This window comes from Microcebus murinus, chromosome 4, assembly GCF_040939455.1.
Source record: "Microcebus murinus isolate Inina chromosome 4, M.murinus_Inina_mat1.0, whole genome shotgun sequence".
NCBI lineage: Eukaryota > Metazoa > Chordata > Mammalia > Primates > Cheirogaleidae > Microcebus > Microcebus murinus.
In genome coordinates, this window is record NC_134107.1 from 62,570,589 (window position 1) to 62,592,636 (window position 22,048).

Genomic DNA, 22,048 nt, shown 5'->3' on the forward strand with positions numbered 1-22,048 from the left:
TGTAACAAGAAGTAGTAATATTAAGAACTTGCCACATATACCTAACATTACATACATTACTTTCCTTCATTCTTACAATCCTATAAGGTAGATATTACTACTGTCATTCTTATAATCCTATGAGAGAGAGAATTAGTCCGAGTGGAGCTAGCGAGCCGAGTGGTTGTGTGGTCGCGTCTCGGAAACCAGTAGCGCTTGCAGCATGGCTGACCAACTGACTGAAGAGCAGATTGCAGAATTCAAAGAAGCTTTTTCACTATTTGACAAGGATGGTGATGGAACTATAACAACAAAGGAATTGGGAACTGTGATGAGGTCTCTTGGGCAGAATCCCACAGAAGCAGAGTTACAGGACATGATCAATGAAGTAGATGCTGATGGTAATGGAACGATTGACTTCCCTGAATTTCTGACCATGATGGCAAGAAAAATGAAAGACACAGACAGTGAAGAAGAAATTAGAGAAGCATTCCGTGTGTTTGACAAGGATGGCAATGGCTATATTAGTGCAGCAGAGCTTCGCCATGTGATGACAAACCTTGGAGAGAAGTTAACAGATGAAGAGGTTGATGAAATGATCAGGGAAGCAGATATTGATGGTGATGGTCAAGTAAACTATGAAGAGTTTGTACAAATGATGACAGCAAAGTGAAGACGTTGTACAGAATGTGTTAAATTTCTTGTACAAAATTGTTTATTTGCCTTTTCTTTGTTTGTAACTTATCTGTAAAAGGTTTCTCCCTACTGTCAAAAAAATATGCATGTATAGTAATTAGGACTTCATTCCTCCATGTTTTCTTCCCTTATCTTACTGTCATTGTCCTGAAACCTTATTTTAGAAAATTGATCAAGTAACATGTTGCATGTGGCTTACTCTGGATATATCTAAGCCCTTCTGCACATCTAAACTTAGATGGAGTTGGTCAAATGAGGGAACATCTGGGTTATGCCTTTTTAAAAGTAGTTTTCTTTAGGAACTGTCAGCATGTTGTTGTTGAAGTGTGGAGTTGTAACTCTGCGTGGACTATGGACAGTCAACAATATGTTCTTAAAAGTTGCACTACTGCAAAACGGGTGTATTTTATCCAGGTACTCGTACACTATTTTTTTGTACTGCTGGTCCTGTACCAGAAACATTTTATTGTTACTTGCTTTTTAAACTTTGTTTTAGCCACTTAAAGAAAATCTGCTTATGGCACAATTTGCCTCAAATCCATTCCAAGTTGTATATTTGTTTTCCAATAAAAAAATTACAATTTACCCAAAAAAAAAAAAATAAAAAAAAAAAAATAATCCTATGAGAGAAATATTACTACTATCATTTTACAGATAAGGAAACAATAATTTACTCCTACAGCTGGTGAGAGCTAGGATTTGAACAGAGGTCTGATTCCAAAGGTTCTTTCTTCAGCATCTTTTTAAAAAATTATTATTTTAAAATTAAAAAACTATTATTTGAAAATAATAGTTTAAAAAACTATTATTATAATAGTTGTATATATTTACATGATACATGTGATGTTTTGATACAGGCATACAATATATATTAATCAAATCTGAGTAATTGGGACATCTGTCACCCCAGAGTAACTGGGGTATCTTAATAAGAACTATTTACCTACATGTGAATTGTTAAGGTTTAAGCTATTTATGCTCTTGGCAATTTCCCTCCCAGAAGCAGTTGCTTTGAGAAAGAGAAGGCTAAGGCTTATACCAAGGCCCCAAGTCAACCAGTCATTTATGACATAAGTCCATCTATCTTCCTCATTGCTAGAATGCACAGGACATGTGGCAGAGCTTTGGAACTGCTTTCTTTTCCAAACTGCTTTCTGTTTCTAAATTCCCTCAGATCTAATCACTTAAAAGGTTTTAGGGAAGTACAACTATATTAATGTTTTATTTAGATTTTTACATTTTATATCTATATATTTTTATGTTATTTATCTTATATATTATTAATATACTATATATCATAGGCACGGACTGTCAAATACAGGAGGAACTTTAGTAATGTAGACCCAAAGAGAGAGCGGCTCACAGGATGACTAGTTTACCAAAAAGAGCCCCAGGGAAATGAAGTCATTTAACACATGAACACACTGGGAATGCTAAAGTCAGCTTCTACTGGCCTGTGACCTTTGAATATACCCCATATATTCCCACCACCAAGTTTTTACTCCCTTTTTCTCCTCCTTATACGGAATGTTCTGCCTCTCATTCTGTCTCAACCATTTTTTAAAAACTGGCTCAAGTCCCACTTCTTCCAGAAAGGATTTTCTGACCTTTCCTCTCCATGTGAATCCCTAAGGCACTGAACTTGCTACAACATCATACATCCAGTCATTTCCTGTCTTACATGACTCCTTGCTATTTTTAGGACCTAAAATGTAAGCTTCTTGAGGACCAAAACCATGGCTTCTAATTACAACCATTATATTTCTGAATCTCAACCTAGCACAGAGCTTACTAAGCTCAAGAACATCCTAGAAAGTATTAGGAAGTACCTTGGAGACCATGTAATTCCACTTCCTGAGGAAAGAGGCCTGAGAAGTAAATTGACTTGTCCTGATTCACAGAGCAGATGGTTGTAAGACTCAGTTCACCTGGTCATGTATTTTATCCTTCATTATACCCCCAAGCTCTACTGACTGGGATAACAGTTTAACAGAACAGACCTGGGATTCAAGAACAGGAAGGGCCTGGCTGAAGTGAGAAAACAGGGAAGAGGTAAAAGGGAAATATCTAGCTGACAGGATTTAGCCTGGGTGCTGTGTAATTTAGGCTGAGTACTCACCAGCTGAGGACCACCAGCAGGAAACAGTGTTCCTGAGGCAGGAATGTAGGAAAGAATTGGAGAAACCACACAGTCCCAGAGTCACCTGGAACTCAGTCAATCCTTCTTGGAAGTAACCACCACCTCCCTCCCATGTGCACAGCCCTTCACAAAGCCCATTCACAGTCACTGGCTCCTCACAACAAACCCAGGAGCTAGACAGCATGGATCTCTATTTTATAGCTGAGAAGACTGAGGTCAGGGAATTAAAAGAAATCTCTGTCAGTGGGAGGAATCTTGGGCTAGGAGTCAGAGGAAGAGGGATTCTGTATAATCTTTGCTATTAATCTACTATGTGACCCTGGGAAAGTCACTTTCTCTGAGTTTCAAGTCCTCAACTGTACATAGGACAATGATCCACGCTCCAAGTGTAGATGAAGGTAAGTAATAAACCCCCTTTCTGGAGAATATAATACCTGAAAGAAGTCATAAAGGATGAATAGTAGTTAGCCAGGTAGAGATGGGAAAGGGCATTCCAGAAAGAAACAGAATAAGCAAAGGCCAAGAGATGTAAACAGTACGATCTTTCTCCCAGCTTTCTACCTGCCCAGCACATCAACCAAATTTCATAGACTCTTACTAAGCATGTACTCTGAGCTTGAGACTGGGGGAAGATACAATGAAGAAAATGAGCAAACTAAAAATCCTGATAATCCCATATCTCAAAGCCACAAACCTCAGTTCCCCTGGGACTACTGCTTTTGTAGCAAATTTTTTATGGTGACTAGAAGTATAAGTCTGGAGGAATCTGATGAAAACTTACATCTGTAAAATACTTGTACGTGAATGTTCATAGCAGCATTATTCATAACAGTCAAAAAGTGGAAACAACCCAAATGTCCCTCAACTGATGAGTGGATAAAATGTGGTATATCCATATAATGAAATATTATTCAGCTTTAAAAAGAAATAAAGTCCTGGTCCATGGTACAACATGGATGAACCTTGAAAACTTTATGTTAAGTGAAAGAAGCCAGTCACAAAAGGCCACATACTGTATAATTCCATTTACATGAAATGTCCAGAATAGGCAAATCCATACAGTCAGAAAGTAGATTAGTGATTGCCAGGGACTTGGAAAAGGGAGAAATGAGGACTGACTGCAATGGGTATGGAGTTTCTTTTTGGAATGACGAAAATGTACCAGAATTAAATAATTGTAATGGTGGTGTAATTGTAATGGTGTAATGGTGGTGTAACCTTGTGACTATATTAAAAACCACTGAATTATACATTTTAAGATGGTGAACTGAATGGTATGTGAATTATACCTCCATTTTTTAAAAAAGTAAATGTAATTTACTATATTAAGAAAATAAAGGAGAAAATACAATTAATGCAGAAAAAGTATTTGCTGAAATGTGATCTCAATCATGATTAAATCTCTTAGCAAATTAGGATTACTTAATCTAATAAAAGCTAATTACCAAAAACCCTGGAGTAAACATCATACTTATTGTGAAATACTGAAAGTTTTCCCTGTAAGATTAAAAACAAGAGAATGCTATTCCCTATCACCACCTGTATTCATTATAGTACTGCAGGTATTAGCCAGTGCAATTAGGCAAGAAAAAGAAGTAAAAGGAGAAGGATTAGAATTATAATTTACAGATAATATGCAGTTTACAGATAATGTGCTCATGTACATGAACACAGAAAATTCAAAGAGGAGAAAAAAATCTTCATGCCTTAGAGTAGGCAAAGATTTCAAAAATAGAACAGAAAGAATTAGAAAGGAAATAAAAGTTATTATATTAAAATTCTTTCTTTTCTTCTCTTTTTGAGACAGAGTCTTGCTCTGTTGCCCAGGCTAGAGTGCCATAGCATCAGCCTGTTCAAGTGATCCTCCTGCCTCAGCCTTCCGAGTAGCTGAGACTACAGGTGAGCACCACCATGCCCAGCTAATATTTTCTATTTTTAGTAGAGATGGGGCTCACTCTGGTTCAGGCTGGTCTCGAACTCCGGACTTCAAGCAATCCTCCCATCTTGGCCTCCCAGAGTGCTAGGATTATAGGCATGAACCACTGTGCCAGGCCAACTATATTAAAATTCTCTCAGACATCACAACAAGCATCTATCATTAAGCATCATACCATTAAGAGCACAGTAGAAGATATTTGTAACATATATAACTGACACAAGACTTATATCTAGATAAGAATTCCTACAAGTCAATAAGAAATATTTTTTAAATGGGCAAATGAATTGAAAAGGCACTTCACAAAAAAGGATAAACAAATGGCCAAGTAACACATGAAAAGTTGCTCAAGCTCCTTAGTCATCAGATACCACTCTGTACACACCAGATGGCTAAAATTAAAGACTGGTAATATTAAGTGGTGACAAAGAAGTGGAATGACTGGAATTCTTAGGGACTGTTGGTAGGAAAATAAACTGAAAACAACCATTTTGAGCCTTTGGTATTATCTGCTGAAGTTTAACATGACCATGTCCATGCTCAGTAATTTTACTATGTATATAAAGCCAACAGAAATGAGTGTACACATGTATCAAGAAATGTATAAGAGTGACCAGAAAACATTGTTCATAATAGTCTATTACTGAAATCAACCCAATATTCAACAGTATAATTAATGGAAAATATTCCTATAAGAATATTTATACAGCAATATTATACAGCAAGGAAAATGAACCACAGATATACATAAAACCATGGATAAATCTTATGAACAATGATGATCAAATGAAGGCTGACAAAAGAACATACTTGTGTGATTCTATATATTTCAAATTCAAAAACAGGCAAACTCATTTATGATGTTTATCTTTGGGAAAGAGAGATGTTAGTGCCTGGAAGGGAAAATACAGGCAGCTTTTGGGGGGCTGGTAATATCCTATTTCTTGGTCAAGGAAGTGACCACATAGATGTGGCCATGGTGGTAATTCACTGAGTTGTACATTTCTGAAATACACAATTTTCTATGTAAAGATTTAAAAATTCAGTGGAAGAACCTATAAGAATCAAGGTCCATGAGCTATATGTGATCTTATAGAGCATTTTGTCCAACTTAATTCATTTTATGGATTAGAAAGAAATTAAAAAATTGAAACCCAGAGAGGTTCAGTGAGTTATCCAAGGTTACACAACAAATAAATGGGAATACTACGATAAGAACCAAAACTATTATAAAGCATTGCTCCCTTAGAAAATCTTGAACACGGTCAAGTGGGGTGGCTCTCACTTGTAATCCTAGCACTCTGGGAGGCCAAGTTGGGAGGATTACTTGAGCTCAGGAGTTCGAGACTAGCCTGAGTAAGAGTGAGATCCTGTCTCTACTAAAAAAAGAAAAATTATCCAGGCATCATGACACACACCTGTAGTCCCAGCTACTCAGGAGGCTGAGGCAAGAGGATTGCTTGGACCCAGGAATCTGAGGTCGCAGTGAACTTCGATGATGCTACTGCACTCTACACAGGGTGACAGAGCAAGACTGTGTCCAAAAAAAAAGATCTTGAACACATAATTAGTCACCAAATATAACTCCTAGTATATCATATGTATATCAATTATTTCCAATCCTTGTTGACAACAACCATATAAGTGAATTAGGAGGTCATCAAAGGAAAAGGGGAAGAAAGGAAAAGAAACAGAAATGGGAAAAGGTTAAAGTATAAGAGAAATATACAGTATCTGAGATTTAGTTTTAAGAGGCTAGGTTTACAGTTTTGGCCTCAGTTTCAAATGTATTATTTGTCCCAGAGGGCCAGGCCCATAACCAGAGCTTAGAATTCTGCTTCTGCCATTACAGAGAACTCTTAAGGACTTCCTGGGAAACCTGTCCTTGGGTCTGCTTAGTCTCAGTGCACAAAATTATTTAATCTGGCCTTCCCATTAGCTCTGTCTAAACCAAAAGGAAAAGCAGCCTATATTTAGGGAGAGAAAGGGCCATTCTTTAATCCCATCTTAGAAGAACCCTATTAAGATTTTTTATTTTATAAATCTCCTAACAACTCTAACGTTTTAATCACAGATTCCAAGAGAAAATAATGACTGCAAGCAATAATAAATAATGAATGACTACCACTAAAAGTACTACCAACTCTTAAAAAAACTGCAGTTTATATAACACTTTTCACATCTTTGGTCGTATCATTCTTTCAACAATTCTATGAGATAAACATTATTCTATGCCCATATTATAGGTAACATACCTGGTTAAGAAAAGTAGAACAATTTGCCAAAGGTCACAAAGTCAGGGAAGGGCAATGGTGATAACCCTAGTGCTCAAATTCCAAGATAGCTGCTTCTGTATGTGCTGTGCCTTCCCCATATTGCAGACTAAGTGAATATGCCAGGGAGTGGTAGAATGAATGCTATTAAATGTAAATTTGTTTTAAAATAGGTTCAAAGGCCCAGCCAGTTCTTCTACTGAAAGCACTAGTCTGAAAAACTCTAAGCTGGGAGTCTTCAAACTCTATGTAGTGTCTGAGGGCTTAGAAGACTAAAAGAGCACAGTCCAGAAGTCAAGAAATATTGGTTCAAATTCACACTTTGTGAACTGCAACTGTGTAGCATGTGACCTTCGGCAAGTCACTGGCTCTGAGTCAGTGTGACTAAGAGTGGTCAACAGCAGAAAGGTTCTTGGACTCACAGAGAGGTCTATTCTCAGCTCTGCCATTCCCTAGCTAGATGACCTTGGGTAAGTTATTTAGTCACTGTGAACCTCAGTTTACTGTCTTATAAAGTAAAATATTTATCTACCTGAAAGATAAATTGGTATACTTCACAAATAACAAAGCTCCTAATATAATGCGTGATAACTAATAGGCATTTAATAAATGGTAACTGGGTTACTGTTGTTACTATTTTATTGTTATTACTATTTCATCATTCCTATTTGTTATTACTATTACTATTTTTTATTACTGTCTTTACTGTTTTGAGGATCAACTAAGTTAAAGAAATATAGGTGCTTTGTAAACTAAAGAGATTTACAAATATGAATTATCATTAATATAAGAAACTGTCAGAGCAATGTTTTTCAACCTCCTCATTAAGACAGAGAAACTGCTTAAGGAGAGAAAGAGATAAGATCATCCTGATTTCATGTATCTAGAGATCTCAGACTTGAGGAAATAAGTGAGAAAAGCAGCTTGCAACCTCTCCCATCCAAATTTTAACCTTTTCTTTGCATGGCCCATTAGGCTTTCTGATAGCATGGGAAATGAGGCTGACACTGCAAAATCTCATGTTTCAGTATAGCCATCAAAGTTTTAGCACAAATCATTGGCCTTATTTTTTTTTTTTTAATTATTTTTAAGCAGCACCTCTCATTGGCTCAGCTGAGCTAATCTAAGCTCAAGGCAGTAAAATGTTCCAGACTTGGAGAGAAAAACACTGACATAATCCAATGTTAAAATTAACTTTGCTAAACTTCCCAAGCTCAGAGAATTCCACTTTGGTTGTGAAAATGCAGCCAGAAAAAGATTTCAAACTAAATGCTGCAAGACTTCTTAGAATAAACCAAAGGCTCCAGATTTTAACCACAAGAACCAGGCTTTCCCACATGAAATTCTGTAACTCAGCATCACCTATTATAAGCCCTCAATTACAGCTTCTTTTCCAACCATTCATGCATCCCCCAGGCACACACAGAGGCCATGCTGGAGGTCAGCATTAGGTAATGCCCAAAGACATTCTACCCACTGCCAGCTCAGATCTCAACCGCTACTGCAGCCCACAGAGAACTCTTCTTTCTCAACTCACAAATCTCCCTAAAACCCCAAAAATACTCCTCTAGAAATTCTAACTCCAAAAGCCTGGGTAGAACTCAGGTATCCATATTTTTTAAAAGCACCATGAGTGAGTCATATATGTATGTAACATCTAAGAACAACTAAAAGAGATAGTATGTTATGATGGAAAAGATAATTTAGGAAGACTTAGTTCTACACTTATCCCTTCCACTTTTCAACTGTGAGACCTTGAGCAACTTACTTTTCTCTAAACTTTGGCCTCCCCAATGGAAAATGAGTTGTTGTAGGTATCAAATAAAACAATAAATGTGGTTTCCATTAAAAAAATTAAGAAATCTCATATTTGTGTTTTACAGTTTAGAAAATCCTTTTACATCCATCACGCCAAATGACAAAAGCCTACTCATGATATAAAGTGAATTGTGATTATTTCCACTTTACAGGTGAGGATGTTGGAATTAAAAAAAAATTTTTTAATTAATCACAGAGTTAACAAATATCAGAAGCAGAACTCTATATAGGTTCTCTTAAGTCCAGTTCTAGATTGTAACTCTATGCAGCTGGCATAAATTCTCAAATCCTATACAATGGACATACCACTTCAAAGACTGCCAACACTGCTGTGTATCCTGCTAGGATTAAGTTGAGTAGCTTGCTGGTTGAACAAAGACTCCAAACAAAAGGAAAAACCTCAAACTTATTTCATTTTGATGTACACATTAATTATAGCCATCAAGGGTCTTAAAGCAAAGGTGTAGCACCTATGTGCCTGGGGCAAATATAGAAAATCTATAACTAAAGGATAAAAGAGAGATCACTAGATCATTTTGCAAAAACTTCTTATAACTCTGTTTTCTACTTCTATGCTTTCAACCTATAGAGATGCAACTTCTATGCTTTCAACCTATAGAGATGCAACTTTGATCTTGAGGCTGTAAGATTTATTTTCAGATCAGATATTTAGGGTTACTCAGCTAGGATTTCTAAAGAATCTCTGGGTCAACAGCTCTATCACTGATTTTAAGGTCTTTACAAGTGACCTAGTTTCTTTTCACCTATATAGACAAGCCTGATCCAACCATATCTTTGCAATATCTCATTTATATAATTATAGGATTTCAAAGCTAAAAGAAACTTACATGTCCATTGTTCTGACTCTCATTTTTTAGATTAAGGTACTGAAGTCTACAGAAGTAATTGACCCAAATCAGGCAGCCAATTTATGGGAGAACCAAGACACACCAGCACATCAGTTCCCAATGATGTCCAAAGGTTCTGCTTCCATTTGCTGTTTCAGGTAGGATCTTCCTTTTCAAAAAACAACTTTATTGAAATGCAATTTACATATCACACAATTTGCCCATATAGTATACAATACAATGGCTTTTAGTATATTCACAGAGCTTGGCAAACATCACATTTTTATCACTCCAAAAAGAAATCCTGCCCCTCTTGGCCATCATCCCCTAGTCCCAACTGCCTCTCCCCTTCTGCAGCCCTAAGCGACCATTAATCTACTTTTTGTCTATGGATTTGCCTATTCTGGACATTTCCTATAAATGGAATCATGTAATAGTGACCCTTTGTGACTGGCTTCTTTCACTTAACATAGTGTTTTCAAGGTTCACCCATGTTGTAGCCTGGAACAGAACTTCATTTCTTTTTGTTCCCAAATATTATTTCATTGTATGGATATTCCACATTTTATTTATCCATTCATCAGTTGATGGCATAATTTGAGTTGTTTCCACTTTTTGGCTATTATGAGTAATGCTGCTATAAATATTCATGTACAGTTTTTGTGTGGATGTATGTTTTTATTTCTCTTTAGTGGAACTGCTAGGTCGTATAGTAACTCTATGTTTAACCTTTTGAGGAACCGTCAGACAGACTATTTTCCACAGAGACTGAACCATTTTACATTCCCACCAGCAATTATGAGGGTTGCAATTCTTCCACATCCTCACCAACACTCGTTATTATCTATCTTTTTTATTATAGCCATCCTAGTGTATGTGAAGCGGTTTCTCACTGTGGTTTTGATTTGTATTTCCTTGATAGCTAATGATTTTGAGCATCTTTTCATGTGTTTATTGGCCATTTGCATATCTTCTTTGGGGAGATGTCTATACAGATTCTTTGCCCATTTTTAAATTATTTATCTTTGAGTTATTGAGTTGTAATAGCTCTTTATGTATTTTAGATACAGGTCCTTTGTAAGATATAAGTTGGGAAATTTTTCTCCCTTCTGTGGGTTACTTTTTTACTTTCTTGATGGTGTCCTTTGAAACACAAAAGTTTTTAATTTTGATGATGCCTATTAGGCAAGAATCTTATTATCCTTCCTAGTTTGAATCAGCAAGAACAATTTAAACTTTTTAATTTAAAAAGTCCTTTCACTGCATGAATTTGTGCTGAAAGCCTACTTATATAGAGAGATCAAGAACATTGGTTGATATGGTATAATATTAATAATAAATACAAATCTATATTGAGAGATAAACAAAGTGGCTATACATGTGAGAAAAGGTTTCAGGGCAGGGTAACACTGCCTAGATCTCAGCCCCTGTACCTAGGAAGTTGGCAGCTACTATATAAATGAATCAGCTATAAAATAAACGTTAAGCACCTTACTCATATCTCTTCTATCCAGACCCCATAAAGCCCACAATGAAGGTGAAGTAGAAGTGATAAACACACATAAAGATACAAGCCCAAAATACTCATTAAAAGTCCTCAGTAGTTCTAACGAGGGATGCTACAATATTTACCATATATGAGATGTGCCTATTAGATACCTCAAATGCAACATGTCTGAAGTCATCATCTTCCTTGCTCTCCAACCACCAACTTCCTAATTTGTTGCTTCTTCCTGTGTTCCCTATTTGGTTAACAATACTACCATCTACCATTCCCCTGATCTGTAGTAATGTAGCTGTGTTAGTCTGTTTTGCATTGCTATAAAGGAAATACTTGAGGCTGGGTAATTTATAAAGAAGAGAGGTTTATTTGGCTTGTGGTCCTGCAGACTGTATAAGCATCTGCTTCTGGCGAATCAAGATGGAAGGCAAAGGAGAAACAGGTGTGCCACATGGCAAGAAAAGAAGCAAGAGAGGGAGGAGGACTAGGCTCTTTTAAACAACCAGCTCTCACAGGAACTAACAGAGAGAACTCACTCATACCATGGGGAGGGCACCAAGCCAGTCATGAAAGATTCGTCCCCATGACCCAAACACCTCCCACCAGGCACCAGATTCAACATTAGGATCAAATCTCAATATGAGATTTGGAGGGGCCAAATATCTAAACTCCAAACCATATCAGTCGTTACATTTTTTCTTTTTCTTCTTTTTAGAGACAGAGTCTGACTCTGTTGCCCAGGCAGTGACCCAATGATAGCCCACTGCAGCCTTGAATTCCTGGGCTCAAGTGATCCTCCCACCTAAGCCTCCCAAAGCACTGGAAGTACAGCTATGAGCCACCACACCTGGCCTAGTAGTTATATTTTTCTATAATGTGAGATATTTTCTGCAATTCACCATTGTGCATGTTGTATTTGCCCTACTGTTTCAGAATCCCAATTCTGATTTTATCATGTAGTCTACTAGCTATGCCTCCCAGTCTCTATTCATCAACAAAGGAGTAAAGAGAAAGAAAACTAACATTTGAGTACCTTCTGTGTGGAAGGTACTGTATTAGGAACTTTGCATATAATCTTCACAACCACCCTTTGAGATAATGTCTCAGTTTTAAAGATAGGAAACTAAGGGTAAAGAATTAACTGACATGTTTAAGGTCACTAGACTGGTTAGTGGTGAACCAAGTTTATCTGAATCAGAAGCTCATGGTAACTATTTACAGATAGAAAGCCCATTTCTTCAGCACACTACAAGAACAGGGACCTGCAAACACATTGAGAACTGTCACATCAAACATCGCCACTTAAATTAACATTTTTGGTGTCAAACAAAAGTCACCTATCCATGTGGACACCAAAACCTCTACTTTACTACCTTGTCCATAAGGATCTCAGTGACTTTTTTCAGATGCACTGATAAAATCCTGATTACTGTTCTAGAAGTTTTATCAATAAAAAGGAAATGAGGCTGCCCAATATGACTTATTCATAATGAATTCATGCTGGGTCCTAGTTATTTCTGCTTCCTTTTCTCAGCCATTACTTGCCATTCTTACTGATATATCATCCCCAAATCTGAGTGTGGGACCAGGAAGTCTGAATAAATAACAAGCAATCAAGATTTCAGAAAGAAGGTATCTATCCCAAATGAAACTAATTTGAAAAAAAAAATTTTTTTATACATAAAGATAATTCAATATTGCTTATATTTTATGATTTTATAAACAGTTTAAGAACTTAGGTAAATAAATGAATGGCTTCAGATTGTCCCAAATCTGGCAAGAGCATAATTATTCTCTTAGAATTTTGCTTAGATATATTTAATAAATTACAAAAATGGGTCTATTTTCCATTTGGCTTCAGCCACTTTAGGAAGAAAAGACAAGGGAAATATTTAACAAGAGAAAAGTCATTAAAAAAATTAAGACAAGGAAGGACAGATCTTTTATCTAGATTACAAAAAAAGTGTTTAAAATTTTTTGCATACAACTGAGAAAGAAATTAAATACTGTACTTTTATCTCCGGGTAAGATGGATCGGTAAAATCGGTCCTTCTTTTTCTTCTCTTCTGGGTTTGGAGGCAGAGGTTTGGAACCGTGGTTGAGGGTTCCAGCATCTTTGCTGCCAGCTCCAATCATAGTGCTGGTGTTTCTCATCGGAGGGGCTGGGGGTTTGTCCTGAATGTCTAAGCCGTTATTTGACATTGTCAGCACCACCAGCAGCTACTGGAATCAGAAAGAACATAATAATTCTTTTATAATTTTTGAGCAAAAGGAAATACATGTTAAAAAGATTTAAAGAATATAAATTACAGAGCCCTTCCTTCAGGGCCCAACTAGAGCTCTTCCACTGCACACCATGAATATTGCTAGCCTATTCAATCAACAGGACTCACTGATGCAAACGCCTACTCTGTACCAAGCACTGCTGAAAATTCACAAGGATCTTGCTTTTCTCTGTCATTGGAGAGCACAGAAAATCCCCATGATGTAGTTGAAAGCAGAAATTCAGCCCAGCAAAAACTGAATCCCAGCACCACTTACTAACTTTAGAGAAATTCCTTAACCTCTTGAGTTTCATTTATTCATCTATATGAAGATTAAATGAAACTGTTAACAGCATTCCACATAGTAGGTAAGTTACACTTTCCCTCTCTGGAATGGACCACATATCAAGGGTTGGCAAAGTTGCTGTTTTTGTAAATAGTTTTATTAGAACACAACCACATCATTCATTTATGAATTGTCTATGAATTTTTTTACATGCCACTAGCAGAGTTGAATAGTTGCAACAGAGAATGTGTGCCCACCCACAAACCTTAAATATTTGCCATTTAGTTCTTCAGCTTGCTTTCAGAGGCCCTCTATTATTTGACCTAGCCCACCCATCAGCCTCATTTCCCACCACAACCACTCCCTCTAATTCACCTTACACTCTAGCACACCCAACTTCTTCAATTTCTAATATACCATAGCTTTCACACTCTCTTTCCTTTACACATGCTGTTCCCTCTGCCTAGAATGTCAATTTCCCTATGCTCAAACTGTGAATTCACTTATCCTTCAAGGTTTAATTCAACTGTTACTTCTTCCATAAACATATTTGGAAATGTGTTCTTACCTTCAAGAATTTAGGTGGACCCCCACCACCACCGCTGCCATGCTCCCAACAAGGCAATGGGTATATTTTCAGGTAATCATGTTTATTTTTATTGTTATAATTGTTTACAGGTATGTCTTCCCTGGGATGCAGAATGTTCCTCAAACATTGGGCCCAATTTTGCAATCTTTGCAATTCAACAGTGCCTTGCATGGTATCTAACTTGCAGTGAACTCAATAAATATTTTAATTAACTCAATTTTGTACAGGAATGTATATCTTGTCATCAAGAAGTTTAGTACAGGTGAAATTCAAAGGCCTTCACAATCTGACATTGACCATCTTTTTACAAACTAAGTCATCACTCCTAGACACAGCCTATATTCAAACTATGCCTTAGAAGTCTCTGTTCCTCTGAACTAGCAAAGCATTCTTTCTTACACACACACACACACACACACACACACACACACACAACCATACTTTCTGTCAATTATTTTTCCCTTCTCTGACTGACAAAAATATTAATCATCCATCAAGGCCAAACTCAAATCCCATTTCTTTGTATAATTAATTCATCCTGACCCACCTTTGGCAAGCCAACTGCTTCCTTCTCTTTTTGAAGAAAAGAAATCAAGCAAGCAAGGACAATCTTGTTAATTTAAATTAACTCTGTGGGTGATGTGTTTTTTATCCATTTCTTCCAGTTTCACTTCCCAGATTTGCCTTTGCTTTCCCTCCCAGCTGCAACCCAAGTCCCTCAGTTCCCCAAAGAGAGCTTTTACTGTGTCAGTTCTCAAATGTACCTTCCCACTTCCCGCTGCCAGTTCCAAAATTACACTCACTACAGCCACCTGATATCCTAACCAAGCCCTTCCTTGCCTCCCAGGTCCTTCACCAACAGCTTCTTTGTATATAACTAAGTTTCAGGCCCACAACCCAGGATTATGCCAAGAAAGCCTTCACCAAACTTCCCAATATAGGCTTTTCTTCCTTTCTCAGTCCTTTTACCATGTTTGGAGAATTCTCAGTGGTTAGACATTCACATTCAAAGAGATTCCATATTACTTAAAACCTAAAATCTGTTGTTTGAATCTAATATTAGAATCCTTTTACCACTTTCCAGCCTAGGTCATCCAGCCAATGCTTGAAAACCTCCAATAATAGGAAATCTATAATCTCCAAAGACAGCCTATTCTATCGGGTCACCTCATTTAATGAGGTCTCATTTATATTAAGCTCTATCTATTTTATACTGCATTGCAATAATTTGTTTACACATTTGCCTCCCCCTTCACCCCATTCCCCTGTTAGACTTAGACTATGAACACCTCAAGAACAAAATTCATGTCTTATGTATTTCTCAATCCCCAACAACAGACCTGGCACAGAATAATCAATAAAGATTTTTGAACAAAAAAATGAATGAACAACTGAATAAACAAGGAAAAAAATTCCTTCCATCTGTTAGTACTAAATCCCATCTCTTATAGCTATTTAGAAAAGTCTATTACCTCTTCCCCAGACACACTTTAAATACTTGAAATAATCTTGCAAGAACACCCCCAAAATCTATTTTCTCAATGCTAAATATTTTCAGTACCTTCAACTATATTCACAGCACACAATTTTGTGCTTTTTTTTTTTTTTTTTTTTTTAAATAGAGACGGGGTCTCGCTCAGGCTGGTTTTGAACTCCTGACCTTGAGCAATCCGCCCGCCTCGGCCTCCCAGAGTGCTAGGATTACAGGCGTGAGCCACCGCGCCCGGCCAATTTTGTGCTTTCTTGATCAAGCCTTTCAGAACTTACTTAGACTGAGGGTTTCTATCCTACTTTCTTTCCAGTTTCCCTGTAGCCCTCCAACCAGCCCTTTCCCATAGGGCCTTCACAAGCTTTTCTTCTCTTTACACTCATTGATCCCCTCACTGGTCATTTTGTCCATATATACTCAGCACAATAATTACCACATTTTAAAACCTATACCATTTTAAACTCTGTTTATCGGAAAACAGGTCCAAAACATTAATCCTGAAAGGAGAAAGAAGAAACACACTCAACTCTTGCATAAGGAGAGGAAACACATTTTAATCTTCGAACAGTTTCTGTAGGCCAAAGGTTCAGGAGGATGAGAAACCAATGCCTTCTGACATGCTACAATATAAAGCTAGGCTTGAGGCTAACATTTACTCAGATGGCACCCTTCTAGCCATTATGGACAAAAATAAATAGAACAGACAGAGAGTACCAGAGGCTCAGGGAACCTAATAATTTATGGGCAACTAATTATACCAAAGTATTAATTATGAATCAACTGAATGGCTATATAATAAATGCAGAATGACTGTGAGGTTTCAAAAGGGCCACTAGTAAGGTGATAATTTAAAAGACGACTGGAGTTAAGGTCAGGAGACCTGAGTTTAAGGCTTGGCTCTACTCTTTATTAGTATAGTCCTTACAGAAGTCCCATCGCCTATTTGGTGCTGCAATATGATGTTCCCCACTGTGCAGTCTCTAGACTTAACACTGGTCAAGAAGCAACCAAGGAGGAAAGGTACTTTGTGCCTCTGTTGGAGCATGCTATAAAAAGTGTAAAGATACAGTGCTAGAGTAGAAAGAAGGGAAAGAAAACACTTTTCAAGTAGCCACTGTGTGTAAGGTATTTCACATACTGAATAAAAGTGGACGAGGATTCAGAGAAGGAATGCCAACAACTGCCTCTTTCTACTTTATTACCCTGGATTCCATAGCCACTGGTATAAAACAGAACCAAGTTAACCAAAGATTTTAAGATACACATAACATCAAAGCCAGAGGCAACCCTAGAGGTCATCTAATCTGACCTCCTCATATTACAGGTAGGAATATTGAAGTCTCAAGTGAAAGAGGAAATTGCCTAAGATCACATGGGAATTTATAGGTAGAGTAGGGATAGAACTCTCTTTAAACTGATAAAAATTTTACTCATCCTTCATGGTGAAACTCAAACCTTTAAACTCTCTGCCACAGGATTTTCCAACTAAACTGTTCTTGAGGTAATTCTAGACCCTTTGTACCTTTTCTGACCTGAATTCTGCTATTTCTGATTTATGTTCAGGTCAGTCAAATCTAGCCAATGCCAAATATAAAAATATATAAGCACATTTGGGCTGGACTTGATTAACATTTACTAAATGTCTACTGTGGGCTAAATATCAGAAAAGATAAATGAATTTCTGCTCCTCAAATTAAAAAATATAACATAAACACAGAGTACATAATTAAACACACATGAAAGTTAGGTACACCTTTTGCTGCAGTTGCAGGTCCTTCATTCAAGTACAGTTCAAATCAATAAACTTACTGAGATACATGTAAGGTGCTATGCTAGAAACCAGGAATAAATAGCTAATAGATAGATAGATAAATGAATAAGACATGACCTGACCCTGGAGGCTCTCATAGTCTAGTAAGCAAGAGGCAGAACCTAGAAAACCACAACTGGAATAGTTCTGTAGAACAGTATACACAGCAAAATGTCCAAACACACAGGCAGGATAGACTACACTGAATTGGAGTGATCCAAGAAGTTTCACAAAATAGGTGGTATTTAGAATAGTGGCTTAAAGAATAAACAGGTCAGACCAGTGGTCTTTAATTCTAGAGTAGTAGAATCTTCTGTGAGCTTTTTTTAAAGCTCACCAGTGCTGAAGTTTTATACCAGTGCTTAAGTACTTACACTTCCTTAGGATGAAGTGTACTAAAATCTGCAATGTACTTTCAAATGCATTTAAAAAAAATAAGATAGATTAATGAACATAGTGATGTGATATAATATGCATGTCAATATATAATGGATGTGATAGTATATGAAAATGTTAATGGTAGAAGATCTAAGTGGTGGGTCCACAGATACTCACCATAAAATTCTTTCAATGTTTGAAATTTTTCCTAATAAAATATCAAGGCAGAAAACACAAATGCTTAAGCTTTACTCCCAGAGTCTCTGATTTAATTGGTCTGGGATAGGCCCAAGCACTGGTATGTATATAGTACCTGACCCAAAGAAAACAGACAATAAATGAATGAATAACTTTGATGGAGAAAGATGATGGCAAATATAACCACAGAATACCATAAACGTGAATTACAGTGTGGTGGAATGTAACATAAAGTGGAAGACTGAAAAAGTGGGACACTGCAGATTACAGCAGGCCTTTTATAGTCTGTACCATATACTGCACTAGTCAGGAAAAATGGTTCCTTCCATGCAGTTCTAGAGCTGGGCAATAAATGCTCCATGTTAAAAATAAAAGATGACACTTCTGAATAAAAAATGAGGCTGTGGAAAGACAGCAATGAGAAAAGAGGTGTTGCCTGTAGGAAGATACCAGCTGCTATCCATCTGCATGGAGAAGTCCATGAAGCCTTGAGCTTACACAGTAGGACTGTGAGGTTCAGAAAGTCCACTAAACCACCTAACAGAGTTGCTAAAATTCTAAGAAACAGTTTCCCTCGAAAATCTCCAGGACTAACTATCTTTACAAATAGGATTTCGGCCGTCATTTGGGGCTGATATTTTAATAATCGCTAACATTAGATTGCACTTTGGAGTTTACAGAAAACTTGGAAATCTATTTAGTAGATATCATTTTTTTCATGCATTAATGAAAATATTTATTCATCACCTACTGTCTGACAGGCTATGCTAAGTGCTGGGAATAAACAGTGAGCAAATCAGAAGCAGCAAAGTTTCAGAGATGCTGCCTGCCAGTTACTCAGGATCACAGAGCTAGTGGGCAGCAGAGGCAGGGACCTGAAATTATGTCTGTGTGGTAAAAGAACCACTACATCACACTTCACTGTTGACTCTAGAGGCAAAAGAATGGACTAGATAACCTCTAATATTACCTCTAGACAACCCCTCTGGCCATTATTTAAAATGAAATAGGTAATGGAAGACAGAATAAAACCTATTCCATACACTAATCACATTTCTTAGTTCAAGCAACCCAGAGCAGCTGCAACTGGCATGACCAACAATCTATTGGGGACTGGGGAGTTCTGTATGCCCTTGACACCTGGTTATGAGAATTTGATCTTTAATTAAATCATGCCAAGAGGTTTTCTTTGGCAGGGGACTGGAATGCTGCAGTCTTAAATTTGCTGAGGGATGTCCTTCTAACACGTCAAAGACTCCCACTATGCAGCCTCCAGCCACATGCTCTGGTTTAGCAACAAGAAAGCAACAGAAAGTAGGAAAACTGTTGGCTGTTTCTGGGCTGTTAGAAAAGCTAATTTCTAATCCTCAGTTTCCTATCTACTTTACAGAGTTATGAGAATTAAAAAGCATATATAAAAGCACCTAGCATACTGCCTGGCACAAAACAGATGTCCAATAAATATTTGTTCCCTTCTCCCACCTATCTTTCTAGTTTCATCTCTACTTTTGCCTAAACTAGTCATTCAAGCTTAATATGCTTTCATGCTCTTAACTTTTCTCAGGCTGTTTTCTCTGTCTGAAATGTCTCAGCTTGTCTGCCAAGCAAAGTCCTATTCCTTCTTCAAGGCCAAACTTGACTCACTTCCTCTATGAAACCTTCACAGAAGCTCCCCTATCTCCACTTTTCCCCAAAATTTAATAGCATTTTATACATGTAAGTATAAATGTATATATGTATATGTAGTAATTTCCAAATTTCATATCAACCATAATGCATGCTGGTTGTCCTCACCAAGCCATGAATAACTCAAGGGAAAAAACTGAGTCTGTTTAATCTCTATGTCCAAAATGCTGACCCAGCACAGACCAAACCTGGTACACAACAGGTAATTAGCAAAGGTCCACTGACTAAGGCAGCCTGGTTTAGCAGAAAAAACACAGGAACTAGAAGGATCCTAAAGAATCAGTCACTTTCAAACTTTTATTTTACAGGATCTTGAAACCTAGAGGGATATGCAGTCTACCACAGATCACTAAATGTAATAATTATAAAGACATGACTAGCCTCTGATTATTCTGTTTCTCTTAAAACATGTTTTCTACATTAATTATAATTTAAGACAGAATGAACAAGGGGCTGCATCTGGTAGGCTTCCTACAATTAGAGCAGTACTCTGAGAGGCTGCAAAGTGGAATAGAAAGGGCACAGGGATTTGGAATGAGACTTAAGCTCTCTTAGGCTGGCCCAGTACCCTCCAACCATCACCACCGCCATCACCACCACCACCACCACTACCACCCCCATGCACACCTACACATCTCTCTCACTCCTACCACCCAGTTACTAGAGTTTCTTGCAGAAACTAGTACTTATAGGTTCTATAAACCACTCTGTACCATCTTGGAAAATTCCTGACCTGTAGCCCCAGTTGAGTTACTCCCCACAGTTAAGGCAAACATTCAAATTTCAGCTTCAAACCTCCAGACCTCCCATTGGATGATCTGCACTGAGAAAACCTGAGGTCCTTACAATCTGAGAGGTGGAAGTAACCACAAAGGCCACCTAATTCAACCTCCCAGGAAACATTGAAACCTACTGTACTATCTCCTATGTGGTTGACCTTCCAGCCAATCTCGGCCTGAGTATATCCTATGATTTCCTACACTGCCACATGTTGCCTCAAAGGAACAGTTTCTCTCCAAATGTTGACAACCACAGTATGAAAAGGGACTGCCCTCCCTCCTCTAAAAGATAATCAGGACCAAGCCAAGTAATCCTCCAGTGTCCATTTACTTCAGTCATCCACGATCACCCAAGCACCAACCTTTTCTGTAAACCCTCTAATCTAACCAAATTCCCCACCCCTCTCCTAACTCTGGAGCCCTTCCACTATTTCCTCTGGAACTTCTCATCTGTCACTGGCTCATCTGTCACACCCCTTTGCTTCCTTGCCTTAAAAGAAACCTGGCTATCACCTGAAGAAAAGACTTCTTTAGCAGCCCTCTCAACTGGAATCTGTTTTCTCTCTCACACCCAACTCTGTCAGTGTTGTCCTTAATTTTCAGTGCCATTTCCAAATCATTCATTTCCCTTTCTGTTGCAAATATCTATCTCTATTTTCCTTTCAGTAGCTTCCACTGGCTGCTATCACACATATTTACAGCCTACCACTCACTTCCTGGTCACTTCCACTCAAAGGCTTTAGTTCCTGGTTCCGTCTTTTTCTGTACTCCTGCAGTCATCATTCTAGGCGACTTGAACAGCCACAATGATGATTTATCAACACACTGACCTCTCCATTTTCTGACCTCCAGTCCATGTTAGCCAATACTCCCATGATTACATCCTGGAGCTTATCACAAAAATGTGCAACTTTTATATCTAAAATGAATCTTATATACTCTAAACATAACCTCCAACCTCCTATCCATGCAGTTCACTTGCTCCTGAATTTCCACTATAATTCCTAGATTTCATTTTGAGCTCCAAAAAATTTTCCATCAGTCTCCTGCCTTCACTTCTCTCTTTACCTAATCATAGTCCATCAAAACCACTCAAACATCAAAACCCATCAATCCGCTTCCCCCTTTCTCCCTTACCAAAATTTAATTGGCAAAATCCCAGCTTTGGGATAATTGAACTTAACTCTCCTACTGTCTCTATACTGGAGCAGCCTAATGTCCTAGAGAATATTACAAAACCTGGTTCACTGCTTTTCCTTGAAAGTTACGATTACCTTCTGCTATGGTTTCAATGTGTCCCCCAAAGTTCACATTAGAAATTTAATCTTCAATGCAATAGTATGGAGAGGTGAGACCTTAAAGAGGTGATTAGGTCATG

General features: G+C 37.6%; 2 protein-coding genes across 6 annotated transcripts in view; one reads left to right on the top strand and one right to left on the bottom strand.

Moving 5' to 3' along the window:
* Window positions 1-22,048, bottom strand: part of PAK1 (p21 (RAC1) activated kinase 1) — a 188,600-nt gene that overhangs the window by 105,506 nt on the left and 61,046 nt on the right. For all 5 annotated transcript variants that reach the window (XM_076002330.1, XM_076002331.1, XM_076002329.1 and 2 more), the window contains exon 2: window positions 13,204-13,414. In XM_076002330.1, coding sequence (XP_075858445.1) covers window positions 13,204-13,393 — 190 coding nt within the window. In that variant the 5' untranslated portion in view covers window positions 13,394-13,414. The remainder of the gene's footprint in view (window positions 1-13,203; window positions 13,415-22,048) is intronic.
* Window positions 134-857, top strand: LOC105861628 (calmodulin-1). The gene has a single exon (XM_076002333.1). The coding sequence runs from the start codon at window positions 203-205 to the stop codon at window positions 650-652; it is 450 nt and encodes a 149-aa protein (XP_075858448.1). The 5' UTR covers window positions 134-202; the 3' UTR covers window positions 653-857.